The sequence below is a fragment of the Lissotriton vulgaris genome, chromosome 2_1, assembly GCF_964263255.1.
Source record: "Lissotriton vulgaris chromosome 2_1, aLisVul1.2, whole genome shotgun sequence".
NCBI lineage: Eukaryota > Metazoa > Chordata > Amphibia > Caudata > Salamandridae > Lissotriton > Lissotriton vulgaris.
The window spans coordinates 857,402,474-857,430,324 of record NC_141687.1 but is presented as its reverse complement, the minus strand read 5'-3'; the positions used below and the strand labels follow the sequence as shown (position 1 = coordinate 857,430,324).

General features: G+C 45.6%; 1 protein-coding gene across 2 annotated transcripts in view; it reads left to right on the top strand.

Moving 5' to 3' along the window:
• UBE2F (ubiquitin conjugating enzyme E2 F (putative)) overlaps window positions 1–27,851 on the top strand; it is a 1,298,841-nt gene that overhangs the window by 1,008,741 nt on the left and 262,249 nt on the right. For both annotated transcript variants that reach the window (XM_086956339.1, XM_086956340.1), the window contains one exon: window positions 7,066–7,098. In XM_086956339.1, coding sequence (XP_086812465.1) covers window positions 7,066–7,098 — 33 coding nt within the window. The remainder of the gene's footprint in view (window positions 1–7,065; window positions 7,099–27,851) is intronic.

The window sequence follows — 27,851 nt, the reverse complement described above, 5'->3', positions numbered from 1 at the left end:
CAAGATCCAGGAGCCCTGTGCACAGGACTCCTGAACGTCGTCCAGATCCTTCTGCGGGGCGCATCAGGCTGTCACCTAGATGGTACAGGTCCTTGGACCATTGGAGAGACGATGGGCCTACCAAGCGTATGCAGGAATATGCCAGCCCACGCCACAGGTCAGCTCTCCAGGACCTGGTGGAGGAGATGGACAAGCGTAGCCCTCCAAGGCGCTCAACGCCTGTGACGCTACCCACCAAAGCGCCAAGGAGGTCCCGTTCGCCTACAAGGGACGCTAGACGGGATGGTCGGGGAAGATCTAGATCGCCTGCAAAGGATCCTAGACTGGAAGGTCGGCAGACCACTGTCCCTCCCCGGGGCAGATCTCCTGTGCGGTCGCCGACCAGATCCCCCAGGGCGTCCCGATCCCCTAGAAGAGAACATCGAACAAGAGATCGGGTCAGGTCTCGCTCTCCTAGACGGGAGGAGCGCTCCAGGAAGTCGAGGGAGCGGGGACGCAGTTCTCACCATCGACATAGACGTACTCCGTCTACCTCTTCCACTTCATCTACCAGATCGTCCAAGAGGGACTACTCACCGACTTTGACGGACAGTCCAACGTCCAGGTCCTTCCCTGTGGATGATATTGGCACGTACCTGGACGTTCTGCAGAGAGGTGCGCTTAAACTGAACATCGAAATGTCTGTCCCTCAAGTGACGACGACGGTCATTTTCGAAACCTTGCACAAAAAGGCCATCTCCAGACCTCTGCTGCCCTTGGTTCCGGGGATTATGGACCCTGTCAAGGAAGTTTTCCTAACCCCAGCGGCAATCAGAGCAGTGCCAGCACGCATTACAAAGAAGTACAAACCGGCGGCTTCTGACCCGGTGTTTGTGAAGTCTGACCCTCCGGCAGACTCTGTCATCGTGGCAGCGGCGAGGAAGACACATGCGGTTGCTGGTTCATCTTCAGTCCCACCAGATAAGGACAGCAAGACCCAAGACTCCTGGGGTCGGAAGGTTTGTAACTCTGCTGCCTCCACTCTTAAGGTCGCCAGTGCAGCTGCGCTCCTGGGTCGGTATGACAGAGCCTTATGGGACTCGATGGAGAGATTCAAAGCCAAGCTGGCGAAAGAGGACCAGCAGGACTTTGAGGAAACTGTTACGGAGGGGTGTCTGGTGGCTAACCAGATGATCAGCACGGCCGCGGATGGGGCGGTGCTTTCGGCTCATTCCTATTCCCATGGAGTTTGTGCCAGAAGATCGGCCTGGTTGCGCCTTACAGGGCTAAAGCCGGATGCCCAGCATCGGATTCTAAATCTCCCCTTTTCGGGTTCCGCCCTCTTCGGAGAACACGCGGACGAGGAGATGGCCCGAATGAAGAATGAGCTAGACACGGTGAAGGCGGTGGGCTTGGAGAAGAAGAAGGAATTCAAGCGCCGCTTCAAGTCCAACAGGGGGAGAGGGGCCCAACAGAGGGTTCAAACCCCTCAGTGGTCCCAGAACAAAGCTCCGGGAAAACCCCAGTTTCGTGGTAAGCCCGGCAGGGGCAGAGGGGGCCACCAGCAGTCCTCCAACGCCCCGAGAGGAGGAAAGGCCTGAACAGTGGCTTCCTCTGACACCGTTGCCCACTCCAGTGGGAGGAAGTGCTTCACAACACCTGAAAGAGTGGGTCAGCATCACAAGAGATCAGTGGGTGCTGAATATACTGCGAAATGGATACAGGATACGTTTCCGGGCTCTTCCAAAGAGCATCCCTCCGAAGAGCTCTTGCCCTCACCAACTGAGCTTGCTCCGACGAGAGGTAACGATCCTGCTGCAGAAAAGAGCGATAGAAGAAGTTCCTCGCGCTCTAAGAGGCAAAGGAGTCTACTCCAGATGTTTTCTTGTTCCCAAAAAAGATCAGGAGGACAAGTTCAGACCCATACTCGACCTACGACTCCTAAACAAGGTTATCGTCAAGGAAAAGTTCCGCATGTTGGCGCTTCACCAAATATGTCCTCATCTACAAGCCGGAGATTGGATGTGTTCGGTGGATCTACAAGATGCGTACTTTCACATCCCGATCGCGCAGCAACATCGAAAGTACCTGAGGTTTGTCGTGGGACACAAACACTACCAGTACAAGGTGTTACCCTTCGGTCTCAAGTCCGCGCCACGTGTCTTCACCAAATGCATGGCAGTGGTGGCGGCTTTTCTTCACAAGAAGGGTCTCTTCGTTTACCCATATCTAGATGACTGGCTCCTGAAGGGTCCATCTCCGGTACGGGTAACACAAGATCTGCATCTGTGCCTGCAACAGCTTCACAGGCTCGGCCTCCATGTGAACCTGGAGAAGTCAGTCCAGCGGCCTACGCAATCCATCCACTACCTAGGCTCCGTGCTGGACACAAGCGTGGGAAGAGCGTTTCCTTCGGAGGAGAGACTTTCTTCCATGAACCTGAAGTGCGGGATTCTGCTAGAGTCTCGACCTCCAACAGCACGACAGGTGGCGTCTCTGCTGGGTTCCATGGCGTCCTGCATTTTTCTCATCCCACACGCCAGGCTGAGAATGCGTCCTCTGCAACAGGCCCTGGAGGATCAATGGGACCAGGCAACAGGTCGTTGGGAGGACCATATCCATCTTTCCCAGGCGACGAAAGAGTCCGTCAGATGGTGGACTCGGAGACACGATGTGATGGTGGGAGTGCCGTTTCATCAATCCATTCCGTCCCAATCTATAGTGACAGATGCCTCCCTGCACGGCTGGGGAGCACACATGGGTCCGCTTCAGATTCAAGGCCGGTGGTCTGCGCAGGAGCAGACATACCACATCAACATGCTGGAGCTCAGAGCGGTATTCCTGGCCCTCAAACTTTCCTGCCAGCGATCACATCCAACTCAGTCCTGGTTCAGACGGACAATACGACAACCATGTTCTATCTGAACAAACAAGGAGGCACAAAATCTCGCCCACTGTCTCGAGAGGCTCAGTCGATATGGCATTGGCTCCTCGCTCGAGGTCTCACAGTGGTGGCGGTACATCTTCCGGGCGAGTTGAACGTCAAAGCAGACGCACTCAGCAGGCACTTCGAAGATCAGCCAGACTGGGTGCTCAACGACGAAGTAGTGGAAGAGCTTTTTCGTTGCTGGGGACGTCCGTCCATAGACTTGTTTGCAGACGACGTAAACGCAAAGTGCCACGCCTTCGCGTCCAGGTTCCACAGGCCGGGGACGCAGGGGAACGCTCTTCTGTTGGATTGGGCAGGGATGTTCGCGTACGCGTTTCCTCCCCTAGCTCTGATCCCGAGGGTGGTTTCCAAGCTCCTCAGGACGAACATGGAGATGATCCTGATTGCTCCAGACTGGCCTCGGCAGTGGTGGTATCCGGACCTTCTACATCTGTCTGTGTGTCCACACAAACGACTCCCTTGCAGACCAGACCTGTTGAGCAAAATGAACGGGAGGATAATGCATCCCAACCTCCCATCATTGAACCTAACAGCATGGCTCCTGAGGTCCTGCAATACGGACATTTGAACCTGCCTCCAGAATGCATGAACATTTTAAAGGAGGCTAAGAGACCGTCCACGAGAGCATCCTATGCCTTCAAGTGGAAAGGTTTTACTTGTGGTGTAGGGATCATCATTTGGATCCTGTCAAGGGGCAGGAGGACGTCATCTTACCATACCGCCTTTCCCTCGCTACAGCTGGTTTGAAGTACGCTTCCATTAGAGTACACTTGTCAGCTATTGTGGCCTATAGGAAGTCCCCTGACCAGGTGTCTTTCTTTCAGGTTCCGGTGGTCAAGGATTTCCTTCAGGGTTTGAAGAAAGTGTATCTCCCTGTGAGAAATCCTTCTCCTCCGTGGGAATTAAACCTGGTTCTATCTAGGTTAATGTCTCCACCTTTCGAGCCCATACACAAAGCTTCCTTACAACATCTCTCTTGGAAGGCAGCTTTTTTGGTGGCAATTACCTCTGCACGCAGAGTCAGTGAGATACAGGCGCTCTGTGCAAAGGAACCTTATACGGTTTTCCACCATAACAGGGTGGTTCTGAGGGCTCACCCTTCTTTCTTGCCTAAGGTCATCTCTGATTTTCATATAAATCAGTCGATTTCCCTCCCTTCTTTTTTTCCAAATCCGACGACCCCGGCCGAGCGGTCACTTCACTCCTTAGATCTTAAAAGGGTGCTGAAGTTTTATTTGGAAAAGACTAAAGGGATTAGGAAAACGGACCAACTGTTTGTGAACTATGGTGCAATGAGAACTGGCTTTCCAGCGGCAAAGAGGTCCATTTCCAGGTGGATTGTCTCTTGCATTAAGTTGGCCTATCAGCTAGCAGGAAAACCTTTGTTGATGTCTCCCAAAGCGCATTCCACTAGAGGGAAGGCGGCTACAGTGGCTTTCTTGCATGACGTTCCCATGTCAGAAATATGCAAGGCCGCGACCTGGAAATCAGTGCATACCTTTACGAGGCATTACTGTCTCGACTCTGATTCCAGGACTGACACTCAAGTTGGGCAAGCCTCCTTGAGGAATCTGTTTGGGTAGTCTGTTTTGTCTACTCACGCTTATTGATGAGATTTCTGTCTTATCTTTCCTTTGCCCGCAGGGATGAGGTGAGGCTCGCTATTCTATTCTAATGCTTATGACTATTGATGAGGATCCCCTGGAAGAGAAGGATTAGTTACTTACCTGTAATCCTAGTTCTCTTCCAGGGGTATCCTCATCAAAGTCATAAGCAACCCTCCCGCCTCCCCGGGCAAAGGATACTCTTTAATAAGGAGATATTGTTAACCTATGTGTTATTGGGTTTGGTTTTCAGTCTCCGAAAAGAACAACTAACCTAACTGCCACTCCTGAGGCATGATGGGATTCAGGGGGTCATGAGTGCCTTAAAGGCACAGTGTCAGTTTTTTGTTATTTAGCTACAGGTTAGCTTTTCAGTCTTGTTAGACTGTGTGTTTGCAATGCAGCCTGGGAGCTTCCTATGCTTCCAGTGAGTTCTGAGAATTTCTACTGCTTTCTGAGCATTAAAACAATTCCTAAACAAACTTTGGTGTTGTTTTCTCCTGTTTCTAATGCTTATTATTCATGTATGGTGGAAATTCTTCACAGCATATTTCAGCTCTAATGTGATTTGGCTGCTATTGCTTGTTTTTTATATATATATTATTTATATATATATATGTGTATTTATATGTGGGGCACATATAATATAGTGTTTCCGAGGTCCCGCACATAGGCGGGAATATTCTAATGCTTATGACTTTGATAAGGATACCCCTGGAAGAGAACTAGGATTACAGGTAAGTAACTTATCCCTCCTTACCATCATGACAGCCTTCCTGGTGTCATTAACATTTGGGTCAGCAAGCTTCAGGCTTTGTCATCCAAACCTCCATACCTCAACATCTTCCCAGACAAGCTGGTTCTTCGGACTAGAGCTTTCTTTCTGCCGAAAGTGGTTACTTCTTTCAATGTAGGCCAGTTCATCACCCTGCCTGCTTTTGTTACTCAGCCATGTCCCTCTAAAGAAGAGGAGCGACTCACCGACTGGATTCAAAAATAGCATTGTCGTTCTTTCTTAACCGCATGAAAGTTCCAGTTGGAGTATGTTGGAGCGAAGAAGGGGAACGCTGTGCAGAAACAGACCATCTCCCAATGGATCGGGCTCTGCATTAAAATTTGCTACACAGTTGCCAAGAAGCAACCCTCGGGTGCTTCTACCAGAGCAAAGTCTGCAACCACTGCATTAGCGACCGAAGTCCCGGTCCTGGATATCTTCTAGGCAGCCCCGTGGGCCCCTCTGTACATGTTCACAGAACACATTTTGCCCGTTTGGTCCTTTTTGGTGTGAAATTGTTTCACTGACTCGCCTCCGGAGAGGAATTGCTTAGGTATCTATTCTGAGGTAAGGAATCTGGAGCTAGAAGTAAATCAGATGAACAAGTCACTTACCTTCGGTAATGCCTTCTCTAGTAAAGTCTCTTTCTGCAGATTCCTTATTGACTCACCAATCCTCCCCATTCAACCAACTGATTCCTAGGAGTAGGGCTTTCCCCGTTCAGGGTCCTAGTTTTCCACACCAGTGGTCCGTGTTCTTCGTGACTTCATGTTCCTGGCATGAAGAAAACGGACGTCAACATGCTGGGGTGATGCCTATCTAGGCACCGCAAACATCACTTCTGGCCCGGCTGGCACCATGCAGAGCCAAATGACTCCAACTACCGGTGAGCAGGGGCACTGCTCACAAAATAATTTCTGGATCCGGTCTGATGCCTGCGTATAATGCTAAGGTAAGGCATCTGCGGCTAGATAGTCTCTACGATTAAAGGATTACCGAAAGTAAATAAGTTGTTCTTTAGGTCTAGTTTGACTTACCTATTGTTCTTTAAGAGAAACATGGAGTAGGTTTTGTCCCCTCCAGAAGAATATTGTCAGGCAGTTATAAGTTTAGTGTATTATTCTCATACGATATTTAAAACAAAACAGTATTTTTAAGACGAGTGTAAAAAATATACTAGGCACAATTTTGTAACAATTTGTTAGCTAAGTCAAAACATTTCATAAATTGTCACAAGTATAGTCTTCGTAATGCCATAGATTTGGGCAGAAGCGTAATATGTGCATGATGGTTTCATTTTTATACCCACAAAACGACAGGCTGGTTCCCTTGCAAGTTTTGATTCCAAGCACCTTCAAATTCTTAGATAGTTTTATACATCAGTCGAATATTGTCACCTCATTCTAGTGGTGGTTTGATGTACCATTCCGCCTCAAATTCAGTGTTTGCATTGGAATGCATGCAGGACTGTATTACTCCTTAAAAGTAGACTGAATCAACATATATTATCTCAAATAGGCATTGTATAGGTTAGAGAAAGCAATCTGTTTTTTTTTTGTTTTGTAGTAGCACGTGGAAACACTTGTATGCACCAATGCAAATTACATGTATTAGCACATTAATTACAGATCTATTTGTTTTACCAATAGTTATTCATCTTGTAGTATGACTTACAAAGAAGAGTCCTCATCGGGGATAGTAAGCACTATATAAATACAATTACAATTTTTAATTAAATCAGTTTTCTTTTTTTGCAGGATGTTGTTTGGGGGTTGAATTCCTTATTTACGGTAAGGCAATCTGTTATTGTTTGCATGCTTATTGTAGGTCTTTTTTATTGTAAAGGACAATAAAATATTTCCTTCACACTTAATGCATTTAAAACTTCCTCATTTGTAAAGCTGCTGTCCCGTGTTGTAATTCCTACTCCATAAAAGAGCTACTTCAGATAAGCGTGTGTATTCATCAAAACTTCTCAGATAGTTTGAGAGCAGACCACTAGCATATCGGATTCATTCTAGCATGCCAAGATGGAACATATTGGAAAGTCATATCAAAGTGATATAATTCCAAATGTAACATATAAATGGGGACACAGACATTTTAAAAGGATTTAAATACAAATGTAGCAGTCCTGAACTATCTTTCTAGTATCCCTCTCCATCCAAGTTCGTGCCATACAAGCTTTTTAATGCGTTCAGCAGCATATATTGTTTAAAAGCAAAATAGGCCTTGTTTCTGGTTGCGGTTTTGCCAGTTACTAGAAAAATCTATATTTTTTTCTCCCTGAATTTAGTAGAATGTTTGCTGTTAAAATTGTACTGTCTGAGATGTGTAGTGGGGTAGGTCTGAGCGAGTGAGAGACGGTTTATAAAGATGCAAGAACCAGTGGGTTTCCTGTTAGTTGCTTTATTCTTTCTATTTTTTTTGTTTGTAATCTTGCCTCCTGGTTGCGAGAGAAATTCTTTTCAACATGGGGCTTGGAGCCAGGCTATTGCTTACCATTCAAGAGCGTCATTGTCATTCACATTTTCTGCCTCCTATTGTACAGTGCATGCCATCTTCACTCACTCTTCTTTCCTCTGCAGCATGGGCCAAATACTTATTGCTTCATCTTGATTAAGGTTCTTTCACTGCTGGCGCTGTGATTGAGATACTATTGTTCTTTATTATCTTCTCCATCTTCCTTGTTGCTTCTTCACTCCCATCCCCCACCCTCATGTCAATGTTCATTCCCTTCCCACCACACCGTTGTCTGTGTTGCTATTACTTCCCACCACGACCCTCCTATTATCTGTTGCTTCTTCTTTTCCACCTCCCACCCTTCCGTTATCCATATATCTTCTTCCCTCACACTCATTGTGCTGTCCCCAAAAAAGCACCATGGCGTGGCTACCTGCTAGCTGCATCACAGGGCTTTTTTAGCTTCTCTTTCCTGTGTCAAATGGCTACTTTTATTTTTTTTGCCACGCTGCTCTATAAAATGACTAAAAGACTTTGGGGAAGCCAAACAACCTCACCACATAGGGGAGACCTATTGTCTTTGCCAATGCTTGTTATACATAGCTTCTGTGCTTGCTGATGAGCATTGCTCAATGCTGAAAATCTGTATAGGCTTCTCACCAGTCTCACAGCTCCAAGTAAAAGGAGAAGCAAAAACCTTTCTCCATCTGAAAAGGTTAAGGATCGCCCTCATACCTCCTCTGTTGAGCAGTCCACTAAGCATAAATCTGCTTCAAAATCTCTCTCGACGACTCCCTCACCGTCGACACAGATCGTCGATGAACACTAGCACTACCATCTCGCCGTCGAGACGTTGAAAACGACAACCGCCATTGGCACTCCCATCTTATCGATGAAGATTCAGATGTCGACAAAGTCCCTACTGACGCCTCTGTCATCGAGTCTGCTGTCGATGATCGTCCCATTGACGCTTCCATCAATGACTGCCCAGTCGACGTCTATCCCGTTGATGATTGCTCCAGTGACGTCGGACACCATAGAATGAGATCTACATCCTCTCAACAATGACCTGTCAAAGCCACCATCGACGCCGATTAAAGTTTCCAAGGTCACCTGAACCTTTGTATATCCAGCAAAGTCTCACCTCTGCCGCCAAGTAACCTGCTGGACATTGAGGATTCTGGTGACGGTGGCCTGTTTGGTTTAGCCCACAGCCTGTCAGAGCTAAATGTTGAATGTCAGGAAGAAGATGAGGATTATGAGGAGGAAGTTGATTAGCAGCAGTACTATTCTCCACCTCCAAGACATTACCTGCCCCATGGTTACTACTCCGACCCTCCAACTCAGCGGGATACTTCACACCATTCTGCTTCCTTGGTACAAGATCTCCATGCCATGCTTACAGATTATCATAGGTGTTTTTCTGCATCCCCTTGATTGAAAAGATGTGCCACCACAATCTGCCACCCTTTCAGCACCTCTAGCTCTGACAGAAAGTCATAGAATGACTCCTACCTCTCATGTAGCAATGCCAGCTAGAGATGATGATCTGATGATTGAGAAGAGGGTGAGATACCAGACTCACAACTGCCTTTGGGTAAATGGGATGATTACATCGTACCAGCACCATTCCCCACCTCCGCACCATCCTTCCGATTCGCCTCCAGAAGATATCGCAGGTTTCCACACCTTGCACAATCAAAGAAGTACCGAAGCACATTCAGTAAGTCCGTATAGTTCAATAAGATCTGAAAAAGTAAAATGCAGTAAAAATAACTTTTTAGTCCGACGAATTCTTCTTTTCTCAAGGATGATTTTATTGTTTTGAGTATTCAGTATCTTGATCAGTAATAGGAGAAAAGGTAGCCGACACGTGTTTCGTCCATGCGACTTTTTCAAGGCTGCAGAGAATGTATATATGTCAATATATAACATAAGTAACAAACTCAAAATCTGAGAGATATAGAAGTTTACAATAACAGAGCAAACTCTCAAGGTGAGAAGATTTGAAGGAAAACCCCTGGAGGAGTGTAATTTCTGATTGTCACAAGAAAACATAGAGGCATAAGGTAAAAAAGGAAAATGTCTCATGAGTTTGTGAGCAATACGTGCAAAACTATAATTCCAAGTATGATAGGTTAGACAAGGTAAGGACCGTGGGAGTCCAGAGTGAGTAATTTCAGGACGGCTGACTGTGCAATTTGTGCATCTAATTAAGAAAAGAACTGTGCGCAAGCATTAGAATAAGGTGAAGCATAAGGTGCGGGCACCTCAGCATGAAAAGCGTGTGATTTATGCACCTACGTTAAAAAAAGACCGTACACAAGCAGTTAAAATAAGGTGAACTGAAAAAGTGCAAACAACTTGTGAAATGGACGTGGGTTGCAGAAAGTTTCAAGTTTAGACAATTATGAAAAAGAGAATATTACCTAAATACTCAAAGTGGGTCATGAAGGGCAGTCATGGGGAGCCCAGTCCGACTCTGAATGAACAGGAGTGGTGAGTTGGCTGGAGAGACAGGTGCGTCTCAAAGTAGTCAGTCATTGAAATGAAGAGTAAAATTTACATAGAAGCTGTGAGGCAAAAGGGGGATGGAAATGGCTTAGTGATTTGAGGGTTTACCAAAATAGATAATAAAGTAACCCAGTCCACTGGTGGTCATCAAGAGCCAACCAGACAAGTAGAGACTTCAATAAGCATAGAAGTACTCTGTGGACTGGAAATGAGCCCATAGGTTAAGTCATTGCTACAGCATGAAGAAACAACAATGTTCAGAAAAGAGCCTTACCAAAACGTTTATTGTAGGAAGGTAGGATCCTTCTGCATTGTTACCCCACACTTTTTGCCTGGTTTTGCTATGTATTTCTGACTAGTCTGACTGGGATCCTGTTAATCAGGGCCCCAGTCTCTGTGCTTCTTCCCTAAATTGGTAATGGTGAGTACTTAGGTACACCCCAAATTGGCAACTGATGTACCCTTGTGCTCCTGGTATATGGTACTAAGATACCCTGGGCATAGGTACACCAGGAGTCCCTCATGGGCTGAAGCATCTTTTATGCCAATCCATGGGAGACCACTCAAATTGTTACTACAGGCCTGCCATTGCAGCCTGTGTAAGCTAGTGCTAGCACCACTTATGACCGATATAAGTTTCCTTGTATCAGAGGTAACTGCACTTAAAACCCATAAGTCACCCCTGAGGCAGGCCTTTCAATCCTGAAGGCAGGGTGCTCAGTTATAAGTATGAGGGTGCTCCTGCATGAGCAGGACACTCCTACAATCCACGGTGTCCATTCTCCTGGGTTGTAAGTGCATCAGCCATTACGATATGTAGAGTGGCCATGCATCATTACGCGATGGCTAACTCTAAACTGGCTGTAACAAACCCTGTTGTGTTTGGTATCTAACATGTTGGAATCCTACCTTAACACCGTAAACGATGTTGGAAGTAAAGCTCCTCCACGAGGCCCTCACTGCTCCTGGTACCAGTCTTCTGGACCAGGACAGCAAACTATGGCTGCTGCCAACCAGAGACACGATTCTGCCCTCCTGGTGCTGAGCCAAGCTCGAGCAGGGCAAGGCAAGACAATAGGTTTCCGGTCACAGGGAGTTGTGGCCATCTTCCAGGCAGGACGTAGTGTACTGGGACTGATGGGGGCGCTTGCCAGTGCCACTATATTGCTTTGAAGGGCACATTTGGTGCCCTCCTTGCAAACTCCAGGTGGAACTAGTTCAGAGAGCCATTGGCTCCGGCTCCGGGGCAAAACTGGACAAAGTACATGAGAGTCTCCTCCCTAATGTCCAGCCTGTGGGAGGAACCCCTGATTCGTCCCAACCCTTTTCTTAGGGTACGTAAAGACTTACCTGCGGGTGGTTCCTTAGATTCGTCATGGGACTCATATCAGAAATAACTTAATCTTCAACTGTCTAGGCACTTTGGACTTCACTTTGGGAACCGAAACTGCAACTGGGAAGACTCCTGCTGCTCTTGGTCTCATCGTCCTGCCATTCTTCTGCGTCGTCTGTGCTCCATACAGGTTCTTCTACATGCCTGTGGACATCCAAGACAACCGAAGGAATCTCCCTTGAAGTGAACGAGTCACTTCCCTGCATCTGCAGACACCGCAACAAAGCTGATCGATCTGCAGTTCCCAAGCTCCTACGGGCTCTGAAAGGCTCAGCACCACAGGTGGTGGTTCTGCAACTCCCTCAAGGCCTGCAGTGTCTTCATAGCAAGTTTGAAGCCAGATTACGTTGTCGAAACCACTGGAGCAGTACGCCTGTGCACCATGTCAACTTGCTGTTGCCAAGGCTTGTTGACTCTTTACCAGAGATCTTTGGACTCCAAGAAGCTCCAGCATCTTCAAGCTACCAAGATCTTCGCCTGCACCGGATCCTCTGCACTGTGGGCCTTCATCCTTTGTTGGGCTGCTTTAGGTCCTCTTGTAACTCCTGTGCCTGTGGCCCGTGGGTCCTCTTGAGGGTCTCCTTTGGCTCCAGTGGGCTCCCCTGCTTGCTCTGGCCTGCTCTGACTTACCTGTCCGTGCTGAGTCACTTGGGCGATGTTGGTCCCGACTCTGCACCTTTTGCGATGCTACGTTGGGTGCCATTGCCAAGGCTTGTTGGTCCCCCTGCAAGACACTAACCCCTTGGCTCTTGACATCTGACGTGGGACAGCTCGTGAATGGCTTTTGGTCTTCCACAGAGTCGCCTGGTCCGCACAGCTGCAACTTCAAGGGCACCGTCCAATCACATGTAGCTCTGCCATCGGTAGGCATTCGTCTCCAGTGCCTCCTGGTCACTCCTGAGTGACAGACTCTGTCCTCCTCTGCTTGCAGGTACCTCTCATTTTGAATCCACTGTTGGGTTCCAAATAACTTTTTTACCTTCCTCGCCAGCGGCATTTTTACTGAAGTCCTCCATTGTTGTCTATGGTGGTTTTCGACTTCACTTCGCACCAATGCACCCGGCTTCCCAGGTGTAGGTATCCTTGTTCTTGGGGTATCCATGGGTGGGGTGACTCTCCAACCTTCTATCTTCCACATGGTTTCTTCAGGGCCCTATGGGAAGGGTCCTTCTTTAAAAATGCAACCGTCACTTACTCATTGACTTGTATGGAGTCCGCAGTTGTGTTCCCACTCTGCCCACAACCTCCGTGGGGTTCCTGGGTACTTACCTTGGGTGGTTCCATGGGTCCTTGACTCTTGTACATCTTCTGGGTCCAGTCTCGACTTGGGTCGTGGTTCACATACCACTATTTTAGTATATGGTTTGGTCTCCCCCTGGAGACCACTGTGTATTTGTGCTACTTATGTGTTCTATTATCAAAGTATTGTGTGTATTGTGGTTATATCTTCGGGTGGGAGGTCATGCAATGTGTTAGTGTTCATAATAAATACTTATTTTTATACCTACACTTTGTGGTTCTTTTTCATGTAACCTTCACCATAAGATCAAGTATTGGTAAAACAAGCTGCTTTACACTCCTTCTGGACTAAGACTGAAGGATGCTCTCCACAGCTACCACTTAGAGAGCTTTCTACCAGGGGCGGCCTTAGGCATGTGCATGCTGTGCACCTGCACAGGGCCACCAAACCCCAGGGGACACCACGCCAATAAATATCCTTAATATAATAATCCTCTGAGGATGGATACATATTTGCAGGGCGACCCCTGGCAGGGATTTGGCTGGCTCCTGCTCTGTTCCACTTCCGAAAACCCTGAGCCCCCCTCTTCACTGGCCTCTGCGCTCCGCCCCGCCTGGACCCCCTCTTCCGGGGCCTCCTACGTATGCTCCCTGCCCAGGGCCGCCATGAGCCTAGAGCCGCCCCTGTTTCTACGGTTGTCTTAAGACCACTAAAATCACCATAAGAGTTGTCTGGATTAGTGCATGGTACTACACTTCCATAAGTGAGCACCATATACTAAACCAGCCTCCTACAGGTATGTAGACCGAAATTCTGGTAGGCTGCAGTGGAGAGAGCAGATGACAATCCGTATGGGAGTATCTGTGGTCGGAACCAGTAAAGCAGGGTAGCGGGGGCGAAGAACCAAGATTAAGAAAGTGGCTCTGATAAGCCTGGAGAAAGAAAAATAAACGATATCTAAATGTGCAAATAAGGGGACAAAAGTAAACTAATCTGAACGAGAGGGAACCTTTTACCTGAAGTTGTTATTTCCGTCCGAGTGGATTGTGGGAGATTTCCTAGTACATGGTCGGAACCCAGTGCGCAAGTAAAGCGAAACCACTTGTCTGTAGAAACAGAGAGAGGACAGGATAGTCTTACCAGAAACAGTCCCCATAATTGCCAGTGGTGGAACTATATATGTTATCGGATGTTAAAGCCAAGAGACAAATGCTCGAGTTACAACAGTCAATAACGATGAGCAAGTAGTAAAGAAATATCATGAGAAATACAATAGAGTAATAGAGTAAACTGTAATAATAGCATAATGTTAACATGAAGCGAAATGCATGGGTAATAGTGCATAGCAAAACAGTCTGTAATCATAAGTTATGTTCTAAAATTCATATTGTTGGCAGCCATACATAATTTGTTAGCAGGCTGACAGTAAGAAACAGCATTATTCCATAACTGTGCTAATGGTACTCATGAAATTGGATGGACCACTAATAAGTTCTAATTAATTCAAATGTGGGGATTGTAGCATGAATACACACATTTCATAGTTGTTCAATCAGTTAAGAAAACATGTTGATCTCTGTCTACATTGAGACCTTTGTCCACGTTCCGTAATTACATGATCCAACAGCTTTTCAATTGCCTAGGTGCCAGTGTTTTATTGCCACCCCTAGGCATGGGGCCAAATGTGTCAATGCCATGGAAGGTGATTCTAAGGTTTTCCTTTTGTCCATGCATTTAATTATAGTGGTCAGCAAAGGGGTTGTTTGTGTTAATGGCGCACACATGTTCCTGAATGTGTTCCTTGAGCGGTCTTATAGTGCTACTGATGTAAATGCATCCACTTTCACAAATAATACAGTAGGCTGCATATTTGGTATTGCAGTTTATAAATCTAGTGATTTTATGTGTTCTGCTCATATTATACTTCAATTTGGTGACCCTGTCTTTATCAAAACAGCAAACATAGCAGTGACAACATTTATGGAAGCCTTTGGGGGGTGCAGGTAACAATGTGTCTGGTGTAGTAGGTTGCGAATAGCTGCAGTAGTGTGTCTGTATGATTGGTCTGCCTCTGCTATGAGTCATACTGAGCTTGGTGTTGATAGCTTCCTTGAGTATGTTGTCCATCAGAAAAATATGCCAATGTTTGTGCAATGATTTGTGCAGCGCTGTGCTCAACACTGTAAGATGTGATAAGTGCAAGTTTTTTCTTCAGACTATTTGTAGCCTTCTTTTTCTACTCTTGTTTATAAGTTGGTCTGCACGTTGTACCCTCTGGATCTTACTCTTGGCCTCGCCCTCGTTTAAAATGTGGTGAGGGTATCCCCTTATTTTGAATCTTTTTTCCTTTTTTTGGCGTTCTGTTGAGTAGTTGAGTCCTGGCTGCAGTCTGATTCTGGTCATTACACCTAATGGGATAGCTTTAATTTGTGCAGGAGCTGGTGGCATGTAAGATAGCTTTGCATGGCATTTGCTTTCTGTATAATTTAGACGTTATGGTCTTCCCATCCACAAATAAAGTTGTATCCAAATAGTTTACACTTGGCATACTGTAGTGGTAAGTGAAATTGATGGTAGGAGTTGGTATTCAGAAACAGTATAAAGTGGCAAAGGGTATTTGTTTCACCTGACCAGAATAGCAGAACATCATTTATACATTGAGCCCATAGTAAAATGTGTTCCATGTATTTTGGGGGGAGTGGATGGGGAGAGGTGACCGGTCGTCCAAATGTGTTCTCGTAGAGCCATGTACAGATTGGCAAAGGATGGTGGAAATGTCACAGCTCCCATAGCTACAACTTGTGTTTGTTGGTATCTTTCCCCGTTGTGTGTGAAGATATAAATTTTTAGTACTAAGGAGATGAGGTACATTGACATAACTGTGTGTTGCAACATGATAGCATTTCTGAAATCTCAAAAATGTTGTATGGCAGTCAAACCTTTCTGTTTAGGAATACATGTGAATAGGGAATAAACATCTAAGGTCACTAGAATGTTGCCCTCGGTCCATTCGAAGTCTGATACTTTGCTAAGAAGGTCTTTGATAACCTTAACATATGAGGGGAGATTGCATACAAAGGGTTACAGGAAAAGATCTATATATTCAGGGACCCTTTCTGTGCGATAGCCAATGCCAGAAATTATTGGCCTCCCTGGAGGAAAGTCACCTGGCTTATGGATTTTGGGCAAGATATATAGACATGGGGCAGTGGGAGTGGGATTATACAAGTAGAGAAATTCCAAGTCCGTGATCAGACATGTATCCCTCCAGTGATTTAAACTGCACTCAGTTGCTTTAATGGTGTAATTAAGAGGGTTCACGCTCTATTTTTGGTAAGCTGAGGAATCTGCTAGTTGGCGGTCTATCTAATTATTCTCTTCCAGGGGATACTCATCAATAGTCATAAGCACTGAATAGTCCCGCCCTCTTGCGGGACCCCGGAGCAATAGCCAATAATATGCATATATCTACATATATATATATATACATACATATAAATACACATATAAAAACTATATATATATAGATAATATGCATTATACATATGCATCCTAAAATAACCATACTAGGCTCAAAAGACTGCCCCCAAATGCCTGAAACAAATCTTTACATTTGTAAAATAAAGACATATAAATGACATTATATGAAAATGCAAAGAAGAAAGCACTGCCTTTGTTGTCTTTGAAACACACCACCTTTATTTTCAAAGGTAAAACAGGCAGGACCATAGAGGCAGCTTTAGCCTAGATAGGCTGCATTGTAACAATAGGAAAAAAACTGGCGCCGTGCCTTTAAGACCTCCAGGAACCCCCAGGCTCCCATCATGCACCACAGGTGACAGTTAGGTCAGTTCTTTTTTCCGGCTCCTTCTGTGAGGATCCTGGAGCATTGAGCTCGCCAGTTGGTGATTTTATTTCACTTTTTTCTGGTAGTTCTTTCAATTTTTTGTCATTACTCGATATCTTTAGTCTTTTCCTGACTAATTCTACAATTGTTGTGGTTTTTTGACCTTTTTTTCCAGTCACAATGCCTGCCTTATTTTGTAAGTGCCCGGCCTGTGGAAAAAAAATGTCTAAAACAGACCCTCATTCGGTCTGTGTGGCTTGTCTTCCATCTACACACAAGCCAGAGCTTTGCTACCATTGCAGCAAGTTATCAAACAGAACTTTAAGAGAGAGGGAGAAGAGCAGGCTTCAGTTCCTGCATGACAGAGGTGAAACCGTGAGTGGAAGAGAAGAACTTCACTCCAGGAAACCTTCTCCTCAGCGGAAAGAGGGGAGAAGAGAAAACATCGTTCCCCGTCGACTTCGAGGGACAGATCTTCTTCTAGAGTTCCGGTATGTTCGAAATCGTAGAAATCAGCGTCACGTCTTCCGTCGACGTCGAAGTCGCCGTCGAAGAAGGATTCGCCGTCGATGAGAGGTGAGAGACGCCATGAGCGTAGGCGATCCAAGTCTGGCTCCCCTACGACTACGAGAGGACGGGACTCGACGTCGTCTCATCGAGTTCGCCGTCGAGAGGCTCAAAGAGTCAGTCAAGGCCGCCGTCAAGAGGCGCTATGACATCGACGTCGAACCGGGAATTGGAGGCTTCGACGTCGAAGAGCCCTGACCAGTTGGCGTCGAGGCACACGACGCCTAGAAAAGCTTCGTCGTCGAAGCGCTTGACTCCATCACCTAAGAGACCCTCGACGTCGAGGAGGTCGACGCCAAAGAGGACGACGCCGAGGAGGTCGACGCCGAGGAGGACGACGCCGCCGAGGAGGACGACGCCGCCGAGGAGGACGCCGCCGAGGAGGTCGCCGCCGAAGAGGTCGACGTCGAGAAAATCACCTCTGGAAAGATCGACGTCGAAGAGGCCACGTTCCACTTCGCCTGCAGCTAAACGACCTAGAACGGTTTCTAAAGACCGATCTCAGGTTTCTGTGGCTGTTTCTGGGAGTTCATCTTCATCCCCTGAGCTGAATATAGTTCAGATCTCTCCAGAGCCTTCAAGAGCGCCATTGCCTACAGGAGCTAACATCTCTCCACGATGGTTGGGAGAACTTAGAGACTGGAAGATAAGGAGAATCAATCTTCCAAAGTCTAGGTCCAGGTCGCCGGTGTCGAAAAGAACCGTGTCAAGATCAAGGTCACCTCTTCTTCGAGTGACCCAGTCTCCTGGAAGGCGGCAGCGTACTCCGCAGAGGAAGTCTCCTTCCGTGAGAAGGCGGACACCTTCTCCGAGGTCTTCACATCACCGATCATCCCAGAGACGTGATACGAGATCCTCGACAAGATCTACGAATTTGAAGAGATATTACTCGCCTACGTTATCTTCGACTCCTCCGAGCAGGATATCGCCGATTGATGACGTAATTACTTTCAATGAGGTTCTTTGCCGGGAAGCAGCGAAACTTAATATAGAGATGCCTGTCTCTACTGCGAAGACTACAGTTATCTTCGAAACTTTGCATCAGAGATTATCATCGAGACCTTTACTTCCTCTGGTTCCAGGTCTCTTGGAGCCTGCCGAACATAAGTTCTTGACACCGGCTTCTTTGGGAGCGGTCCCCTCACGGATCGCAAAGAAGTACTGGGCTCCGGACATTGACCCGTTATTTTTAAGAGCAGAGCCGCAACCTGATTCGGTCATCGTCTCAGCGGCACGTAAGAATCAGAATGGATCAACGTCCTCGTCTGTTCCCCCAGACAAGGATAGCAAGACTTTGGATTCGGTAGGAAAGAAAATGTGTGCCACTTCTGCTTCCTACATGAAGGTTGCCAGCTCCTCCGCTTTGTTGGGTCGCTATGACCGTTCTCTTTGGGATTCCTTATCCAGGTTCGCTGAAAAACTTCCCAAAGAAGACAAGAATGACTTCTTGGAAATACTTCATGAAGGTGGGCTAGTGTCTAATCAGGTGATTAGCGCAGCTGCGGATGCTTCCGATCTATCCACACATGGCTATGCTCATGGTCTTTGCGCGAGGCGTTCAGCTTGGCTAAGACTTACGGGACTTAAACCTGAAGCCCAGCAACGCATTCTGAACCTGCCTTTTAATGGGAAAACGCTCTTTGGGTCTCATGCTGACGACGAAATGTCAAAAATGAAGACAGAGCTGGATACTGTGAGAGCTGTAGGTCTCGAAAAGAGAAAGGACAATTTTAAGAAAAAATACCGTCCTTATGATCGGAGACAGGGCCAACAGAGGGTTCAAACCCCTCAATGGTCTTCACAACAGAATCAAGGAAGATCTCAGTTCTCCCAGCGTCGTCCTGGTAGAGGAAGAGGCGGAATTTCAAGACAGTCTGCTCCTGGAAACAAGCAGCAACAGCAAAAGCAGTGAGTGTTTGCTTCCCCTGAGCCCGTTGACCACTCCGGTGGGGGGAAGTGTGCGTTTTTACCTGGATGAGTGGAAAAACATCACAAACGACACATGGGTGCTGAATATTGTGCAAAATGGATATGCAATCAGGTTCAAGTTTCCACCACCCTCAATTCTTCCTCAAAAGACTGTATTCCATCGTCTTCACCTTTTGAAAAAGGAAGTGTCGGTGTTACTCCAAAAGAAAGCCATCGAGGAGGTCCCAAGGACACAACGTCGAAAAGGAATTTACTCCCGTTACTTTCTAGTTCAAAAGAAAGGTCCAAGCAGGGAGTACAGGCCCATACTAGATCTCAGGCGCCTCAATCAGTTTATCCGACGAGAAAAATTCAGAATGCTGGCGTTACATCAAATAACCCCACTTCTGCATCAAAAAGACTGGATGTGCTCCATAGACCTTCAAGATGCGTATTTTCACATCCCCATTGCCCAAAAACATCGGAAGTTTCTGAGGTTCTGCATACAAACCAATCATTACCAGTTCGCAGTCTTGCCCTTCGGGCTAAAGTCAGCTCCTCGCACCTTTTCAAAGTGCATGGCAGTCGTAGCGGCTTTCCTAAGAAAGAGGCATATTTTCGTCTATCCCTATCTAGACGATTGGCTGCTAAAGAGTGCATCTCCAGTTCTACTTCAATAAAATCTCACGTTCTGTATTCATCAGCTGCGAAGACTAGGTCTGCACGTGAACTTCAAAAAGTCTATCCTCAATCCCACACAGAGGATCCACTACCTGGGCGCACTTCTGGATTCAAAGGACGCAAAAGCGTATCCTTCGGAGGAGAGACTATCATCCATTCTCCTCAAGTGCCAAACAATGTTAAGGACTCTTCGACCAACGGCCAGACAGATCTCGTCTCTGCTGGGATCCATGGCGTCTTGCATTTTCCTTGTTCCAAATGCCAGGCTACACATGAGACCTCTGCTATAGTCACTAGAGGATCAGTGGTCCCAGTTTTCAAACCGATGGGAAGACAAACTGTCACTGTCTCTATCGGTGCGAATCTCCATTCAATGGTGGATGCAGCGGAATCATCTGGTTGTGGGAGTACCTTTTCAGGAGGACATACTCAAACGATCTCTGGTGACAGATGCGTCCCTGCAGGGTTGGGGCGCTCATCTAGAGTCACTTCAGGTTCAAGGAGTGTGGTCGGAGAAAGAAAAGCTGTATCACATCAACATGTTGGAGCTCAGAGCTGTCCATCTAGCTCTCAAGGCTTTCTTTCCTGTGCTCAAGACATCCTCTTTGCTTGTTCAGACGGACAATACAACAACGATGTACTATCTGAACAAGCAGGGCGGAACGAGATCCAGACCTCTGTCGCTGGAAGCGCAAGCAATATGGAAGTGGCTTCTGGCTCGGGGTATGAAAATTTCAGCTGTCCATCTGCCAGGTGTCCTCAACGTCCAAGCAGACGAACTAAGCAGACACTTCGCAGAAGCGCACGACTGGGTCTTAAAAGACGAAGTAATAAAAGACGTCTTTCAAACCTGGGGGTTACCGGAAATCGATCTCTTTGCAAACGCAGAAAACGCAAAATGCCGCGTCTTCGCATCCAGGTACCCACAACAAGGATCCAAGGGGAATGCTCTGTGGATAGACTGGACAGAGACATTACTCTACGCCTTTCCACCGATTCCACTCATTCCCTTGGTTATCAAGAAGCTGTACAAGTACAAGACAGACATGATTCTGGTGGCTCCGGATTGGCCTCGCCAATGGTGGTACCCGGATCTCCTGTGTCTATCCAAAGTGCCTCACAAGAGGCTTCCTTGCTGTCCGGATCTGCTGACGAGAGAGAACGGCAGGGTGTTCCATCCCAACCTGCCGTCCCTGAAGCTAGCAGTATGGTACCTGAGTTCGTCCAGTATGGTCACCTAGGTGTTTCTCAGGATTGTATGTACATCTTAAAGGAGGCAAGAAGAGCTTCTACAAGAAAAACATATGCTTTCAAGTGGAAGCGATTTTTCACTTGGTGTGCAGCTGAAGGTCATGACCCGATTCGAGGTCAGGAACAGGTACTGTTACCATACTTACTTTCTTTGGCCAAAGCAGGTTTGCAGTATTCTTCTATTAAGGTACATCTGGCAGCAATAACAGCATATCGAAAGTCCCCTTCTCAGGGTTCTTTTTTTCAAATGCCAGTTGTAAAGGATTTCCTGGAGGGTCTCAGGAAGGTATATCCTCCCGTGAGGGCCCCCTCACCTCCTTGGGAGCTTAATGTGGTTTTGTCTAAATTGATGGGTCCCCCATTCGAACCTATACATAAAGCTTCTCTTCAACATCTTTCGTGGAAGGTGTCTTTCCTTGTAGCTATCACTTCTGCGCGCAGGGTGAGCGAGATTCAGGCGTTTTGTGCAACAGAACCCTATCTCGTTTTCCATGCGAATAGAGTGGTACTTCGGACTCATCCGAGATTTCTTCCTAAAGTAATCTCGGATTTTCACATAAATCAATCAGTGACACTACCTACGTTTTTTGCTACTCCGAGCTCTGCAGCAGAAAGAGCTCTGCACTCTTTGGATTTGAAAAGAGTTCTGAAGTTTTACCTTGATAAAACTAAGAGTGTCAGAAAGACTGATCACCTGTTTGTGAACTACGGTCCTCTAAATACGGGTTTTCCTGCTACTAAGAGGTCCATTTCTAGATGGATTGTGTCATGCATTCTGTTATGTTATCAGTTGGCACGAAAGCAGCTCACGGGTAGACCTAGAGCTCATTCCACTAGAGGGAAGGCTGCTACTATAGCAATGCTTAAAAATGTTCCTGTGCATGAAATTTGTAAGGCAGCTACGTGGCGGTCTGTTCACACATTTGCCCGCCATTACTGCCTTGATTCTGATGCTCAAGCTGATGCCCAAGTTGGTCAGGCATCACTGAGAAATTTGTTTGGGTAATTCACATAATAGTGTGCTGTCTAGAGGATCTGGTGTTCGTCCGCAGGGTATGGGATGGGCTTGCTACTCTATTCAGTGCTTATGACTATTGATGAGTATCCCCTGGAAGAGAAGGATTAGTTACTTACCTGTAATCCTAGTTCTCTTCCAGGGGTATACTCGTCAAAGTCATAAGCACACCCACCCTCCTCCCCGGACGAATACCAGACCTGATTGTGTTTAGCATTACCCATGCTGTGATTACACTGTTATACGCCGTCCAAAAGAACTGACCTAACTGTCACCTGTGGTGCATGATGGGAGCCTGGGGGTTCCTGGAGGTCTTAAAGGCACGGCACCATTTTTTTTCTTATTGTTACAATGCAGCCTATCTAGGCTAAAGCTGCCTCTATGGTCCTGCCTGTTTTACCTTTGAAAATAAAGGTGGTGTGTTTCAAAGACAACAAAGGCAGTGCTTTCTTCTTTGCATTTTCATATAATGTCATTTATATGTCTTTATTTTACAAATGTAAAGATTTGTTTCAGGCATTTGGGGGCAGTCTTTTGAGCCTAGTATGGTTATTTTAGGCTGCATCTGTATAATGCATATTATCTATATATATATAGTTTTTATATGTGTATTTATATGTATGTATATATATATATGCATATTATTGGCTATTGCTCCGGGGTCCCGCACGAGGGCGGGACTATTCAGTGCTTATGACTTTGATGAGTATACCCCTGGAAGAGAACTAGGATTACAGGTAAGTAACTAATCCATATAGTCCTTTTAGTTCGTGATGACTATGTTGCCCCCCTTATCTGCTTAATTGATAATTATGTTGGTGTTGGTGGTGAGGAATTGGAGTGCAGATCTTTCTCCTTGTGTAATTTATTTATTTATTATGAAGTTTTATATAGCGCTAGCCAGATCCAGGGGTATCGGAGCGCTTCACAACCGTTCAAATGCATAGACCAAACAAACATTCACAGTAAGTACAGTGCAGATATCTGCACAAGTGTCAAGAGTCTCGAGACAATATCGGGTATACAGTTTGCATATTAGAGGGCTAAGTCACCAGTGTCAATACGTACTCGTTGTACCTTAAAAGGATGACTGTAATCTAGGTATCCCGCCCCCATCGGTGGGTATTGTCAATAGCTCTTCTGCGTATCATGCCTCTTTCCTAGGGACCGATCCAGGAAAAGATTTTTAAGTTGCTCTTTGAATTTTGCGGAGGAGGAGATAGTTCTTATATGAGGAGGGATAGCATTCCAGATTTTGGGCGCGTTTCCCGCGAAGGATCGGGCTGCGTTTTTTTGTTTGCGTTCTTTCATTGGGATGAGTAGTACCGTGTTTGAGCTCCTTAGGGACCTGGTTTGTCCGGCTTTTTTGAGTTTAGAGGCCAAGTATTCGGGTTTGCCTGTGTGAAGGGCTCTGTGGGTGAGGCACGCTGTTCTGAAACTGGCACGCATTACAACTGGGAGCTATTTTAGTTCTCTTAGTGCGGGTGAGATATGGTCAAATTTCTTCACTCCTGCGACCATTCTAGCTGCTGCGTTTAGTGTTGTTTTAAGGGGGGCCAGGGCACCTTTGCTGAGCCTAACATTGTTGCGATCCCATAGTCTAATCTGGATAACACCAGTGATTGAGAATCTTGTTTAAGGTCCTTGGCTGGGGTGATGTTTCCGTCGAGTGTATCAATCGCAGATAGCCATTCTTTAATTTGAGGGTTCTTTTCTTTGTTTGAGATGAGGAGTATTTCAGTCTTGTCCTGATTGAGTTTTAGGTGGTTCCTTGATAGCCAGTGTTGGACTTCTCTGAGCGTGTCATTGAGTCTCTGAATGTCGTCAATGGATGTGTTTTCCAGATAGATCTGTGTGTCATCGGCATAAAGGTGGAAGGGGATGTTAGCTTTTCTGAGTAAGGTTGTGAGTGGCTCCATGTTAATGTTAAAAATTTATGGGGAGAGCACTGATCCTTGGGGGACTCCCTTGCTAACTTGATATGAGTCAGACGAGCAGTTTTTGATTTTTACTCTGAGTGCAGTTGTGGAAGAAGGAGGAGAACCATTGTAATAACACCTCATCCAGACCTGCCCTTTCTTGAAGAGCCTTAATAAGGAGGATGTGAGCAACTGTGTCAAAAGCTGCCGATAGGTCTAAGAGGATGAGAAGGCAGCATTTGTCCGCATCCAATTATTTGTGCATGTCATCGATGACGTTGAGGATCGCGGTTTTCATGCTACATCCCTTTCTAAAGCCCGATTGGTTGGCGTCGAGTAGGTTGATGCTATCCAGGTGTTGGGTAAGTTGCAAGAGCACGCATCTTTCTAGGGTTTTGGCTAGAAGAGGTAGGTTTGAGACTGGTCTGTAGTTGTTCAGATCTTTTTTGTCTAGGTCTGTTTTTTTTTAGCAGTGGTGTGACTTGCCCCTGTTTGTGGCATTCTGGGATGATGCCGGATCGCAGTGAACTGTTAATGATCTTGCACCGCAGCGGGGCAAGGGAGAGTTTAAGCTTTTTGGTCAATTGAGGTGGCAGAGGATCTACAGCGTGTGAGCTAGGCTTAGATGTGGAGATCAGCTTGACTATCTCATCTTCATGTATAGGGCTGAAAAATGTGAATATATAAGAAATGGACCCCCTTAAACTAGTAGCAAGTTCCTAGGTCAGGGCACAATATTTATAAAAATAACAATACCTAGGCAACTGTGGGGTCCTATAAGGATATCAGGTACAATGACACAACAAAAATGAAGGCACAAAAAGTATAAAGTAGAGCAGTGAACAGGAAAGATAAACTAAAAAACAATAGGATATGGATCTTATTTATTTATTAATACAAAACGTGAATTTATTTAAAAAAAACATATTGCGTACAATTTATGACAGATAATACAGAAGATTTCAGCATATACAATCCATCATGTATAAAGTCATTTGGTTAATGATTATTAATTTACCCACTTGGTTGTTTTTATGACTGTATTGTGTTTTTACTCATGTATGTAATTTAATTTTATACATGATGGATTGTATATGCTGAAAACTTCTGTATTATCTGTCATATAAATTGTACGCTATATGTTTTTTTAAAATAAATTCACGTTTTGTATTAATAAATAAATAAGATCCATATCCTATTGTTTTTTAGTTTATCTTTCCCGTACACTGTTCTATTTTATACTTTTTGTGCCTTCATTTTTGTTGTGTCATTGTACCTGATATCCTTACAGGACCCCACAGTTGCCTAGGTATTGTTATTTTTAGAAATAGGGCTGAAAGATTTCCACGATTTTGAAGGAGGTTTGTATGGGGCGCCCTTGATCTTGGGCGGAGGGATCTTGCTGAGGGTATTGATGTTGATGTCTAGTGAGAGTTCGATCTTGTTGATCTTCTCCTCAAAGAAGATTGAAAAATGATCACATAGTTCTTTGGAGGCTTGCATTGCGGAGGTAGCAGGCTTGGACGTTTGTTGTCTAGTGATGCTAAAGAGTTCTCGATGCCTGTTTTTTGCGTTATCTAGTGCAGTGCAAAAAAAAAGGATTTTTCGTTCTCAATATGTTTCTTGTACTTCCCATGAGCTTCTTTGAGTTGTTCGCGGTGTGTGACTGAGGGGTTGTGTCTCCATAGTCTCTCTGTAGCTCTTAGTTGTCTCCTTTCTGAATTAATGTCGGAGTTAAACCAAGATCTGGATGGAGTACTCCTGCTTTTTTGTTTTTGTTTTAGAGGAGCTACTTGATCGAGGATGGATGTCATCTTTGAGTGTAGTGCGATGTAAGTTCCGTTGCTGGGAGGGGATCAGAGAAGCTAGGGAGGAGTGCACATATCTTTTTGTCTAGGTCTGTTAGAGGAATCGGAGTTAGAATTCTGGACCATTTGGGGGTTTCTTTCAGGGGGGGGCTGGAGAAGAGTTTTTTAGTTGACGTGAAATAGGATGTTGTGGTGGTCGGACCAGTCTACGGGGAGGACGTGGTCGATCATCACTGTGTCATTTTGAGCGATAATGGCATCCAAGGTTACACCATTCTCGTGCGTTTCTTCGGAGCAGAATTGAGTCAGATTGTTGTCCAGAAGAAGATTTTTGAGGGTCAAAATTAGTGGATTGTTTGCCTCGTTCCAATGTACGTTGAAGTCACCTAGAATGAGGTTATTTGCGTCGCAGAGTGAGCAGTGGGCAATCATATCTGACAGGTGTTCACCGAATGTGGACGTGTTGCCTGGGGGATGGTATATGAGATGGCAGATAATTGTTCTGTTGTCATTAGTCTTGATGTTGGCGGTGAGACATTTGATGGAGCTGCACATCAGACTTGTTGTCTGCTGTGCTTATGGCCTGTACAGTAGTCATCCTCTAATCTGTTTAGATCTTTAGTCATTTGTTGGTGGAATATATCAATTCCAAACAAGTCTTAAATCTGGACCTCTACTTAAGACCAACATCTGTATCCAGATTTGGACTGATATCTAGATCCGGTTGGATTTGTCAAGGTGGGAGTTTAACCCACATCCTGTTCAAGAGACAAAAGCAACTGTGCATCATTTATGTCTTTAATCGTCATTTCAAACTCTGTGGCTGTAATAGTAGATGGCACATTGGGCATCCCATTAGTATGGAAATATTTGCATACTTTGAGTTTCTGTATACATTTGAAAAAGTTAATGTGTATGTCCATAAAGTTGGGAAACTATGTAGGACAAAAGCCCAAACCCTTGCTCAAAACTTCTATTTCGTCATCGTTCAGAATATAGTCAGACAAATTTACAACAAGATCATCCTCTGGTGCTACCCCTTCAAATTAATCAGTTATTATTTCTGTGGGTTGCGTGTGGCCGACTGCGTGGTCACCCCTTTGTTTCCTTTTGGTCCTCCTCTGGTGTCTTACTTTACCCCTTTTTGTTTTCTTATGCTGTTTATGTCCTGTCTTTCTTTATTCTGCCTTTTGCCCCTGCAGTATTTCTCCATTTCTAATAAAAAAGAAATGCCTGTAGAGGCAGTAGCTTGAATACCTATGGAGGTGGAGAGTCCTTGTTAGCGTTTCTCGTAACCCTGGATAAGTCTGTTTCGCTTGAGGAAGCAGTTGGCACTGGATCACTAGTAGAGTGATCTGATGCCTCACCCTTGGTATTAATCTTAATGTTATCAAATTTCTTGGCATAAGTAAAAATTCTACCATTTCTGTAGTCATTGTCATCCCTTCTAAGCTTATCTGTTTTTTTTATCCTTAATATAACGCTGATGTTTCTGCAAGACATCTTTCAAAATTCTATAGTTCTTTTCTTCTGCTTTCGTAAAATTTGTGTTTCTACTGTCACTTTCTAGTTCCCTATTCCCCTTCAACAAGTTGTCTCTCTTGATGGTTGCATCTCTTATTCCACAACTTAATGGACAGAGCGGCAACCGGATTTTATCTTCCTATGTCGGTGAAACAGTCTGACTGTTTCTTGTATGATTCTATAGACCATGCAAGAAAGTTAATATACTTTATACTGATAGTGGACAACATAAAGCGGAAGGATTTAAGGTTATGAAAAACCCTGCCACAGTTGCGGCTGTCCTACCTCGCATTGACAAAAAGTACAGAGCCCCTGAGGATTTTACTGCATGAATGACGGGACATCTCAAACCTGCCTCCGTAATCTCGCAGGCAGGGCAACGTAGGTCAAAAAACCCATCTACTCCAATTTCT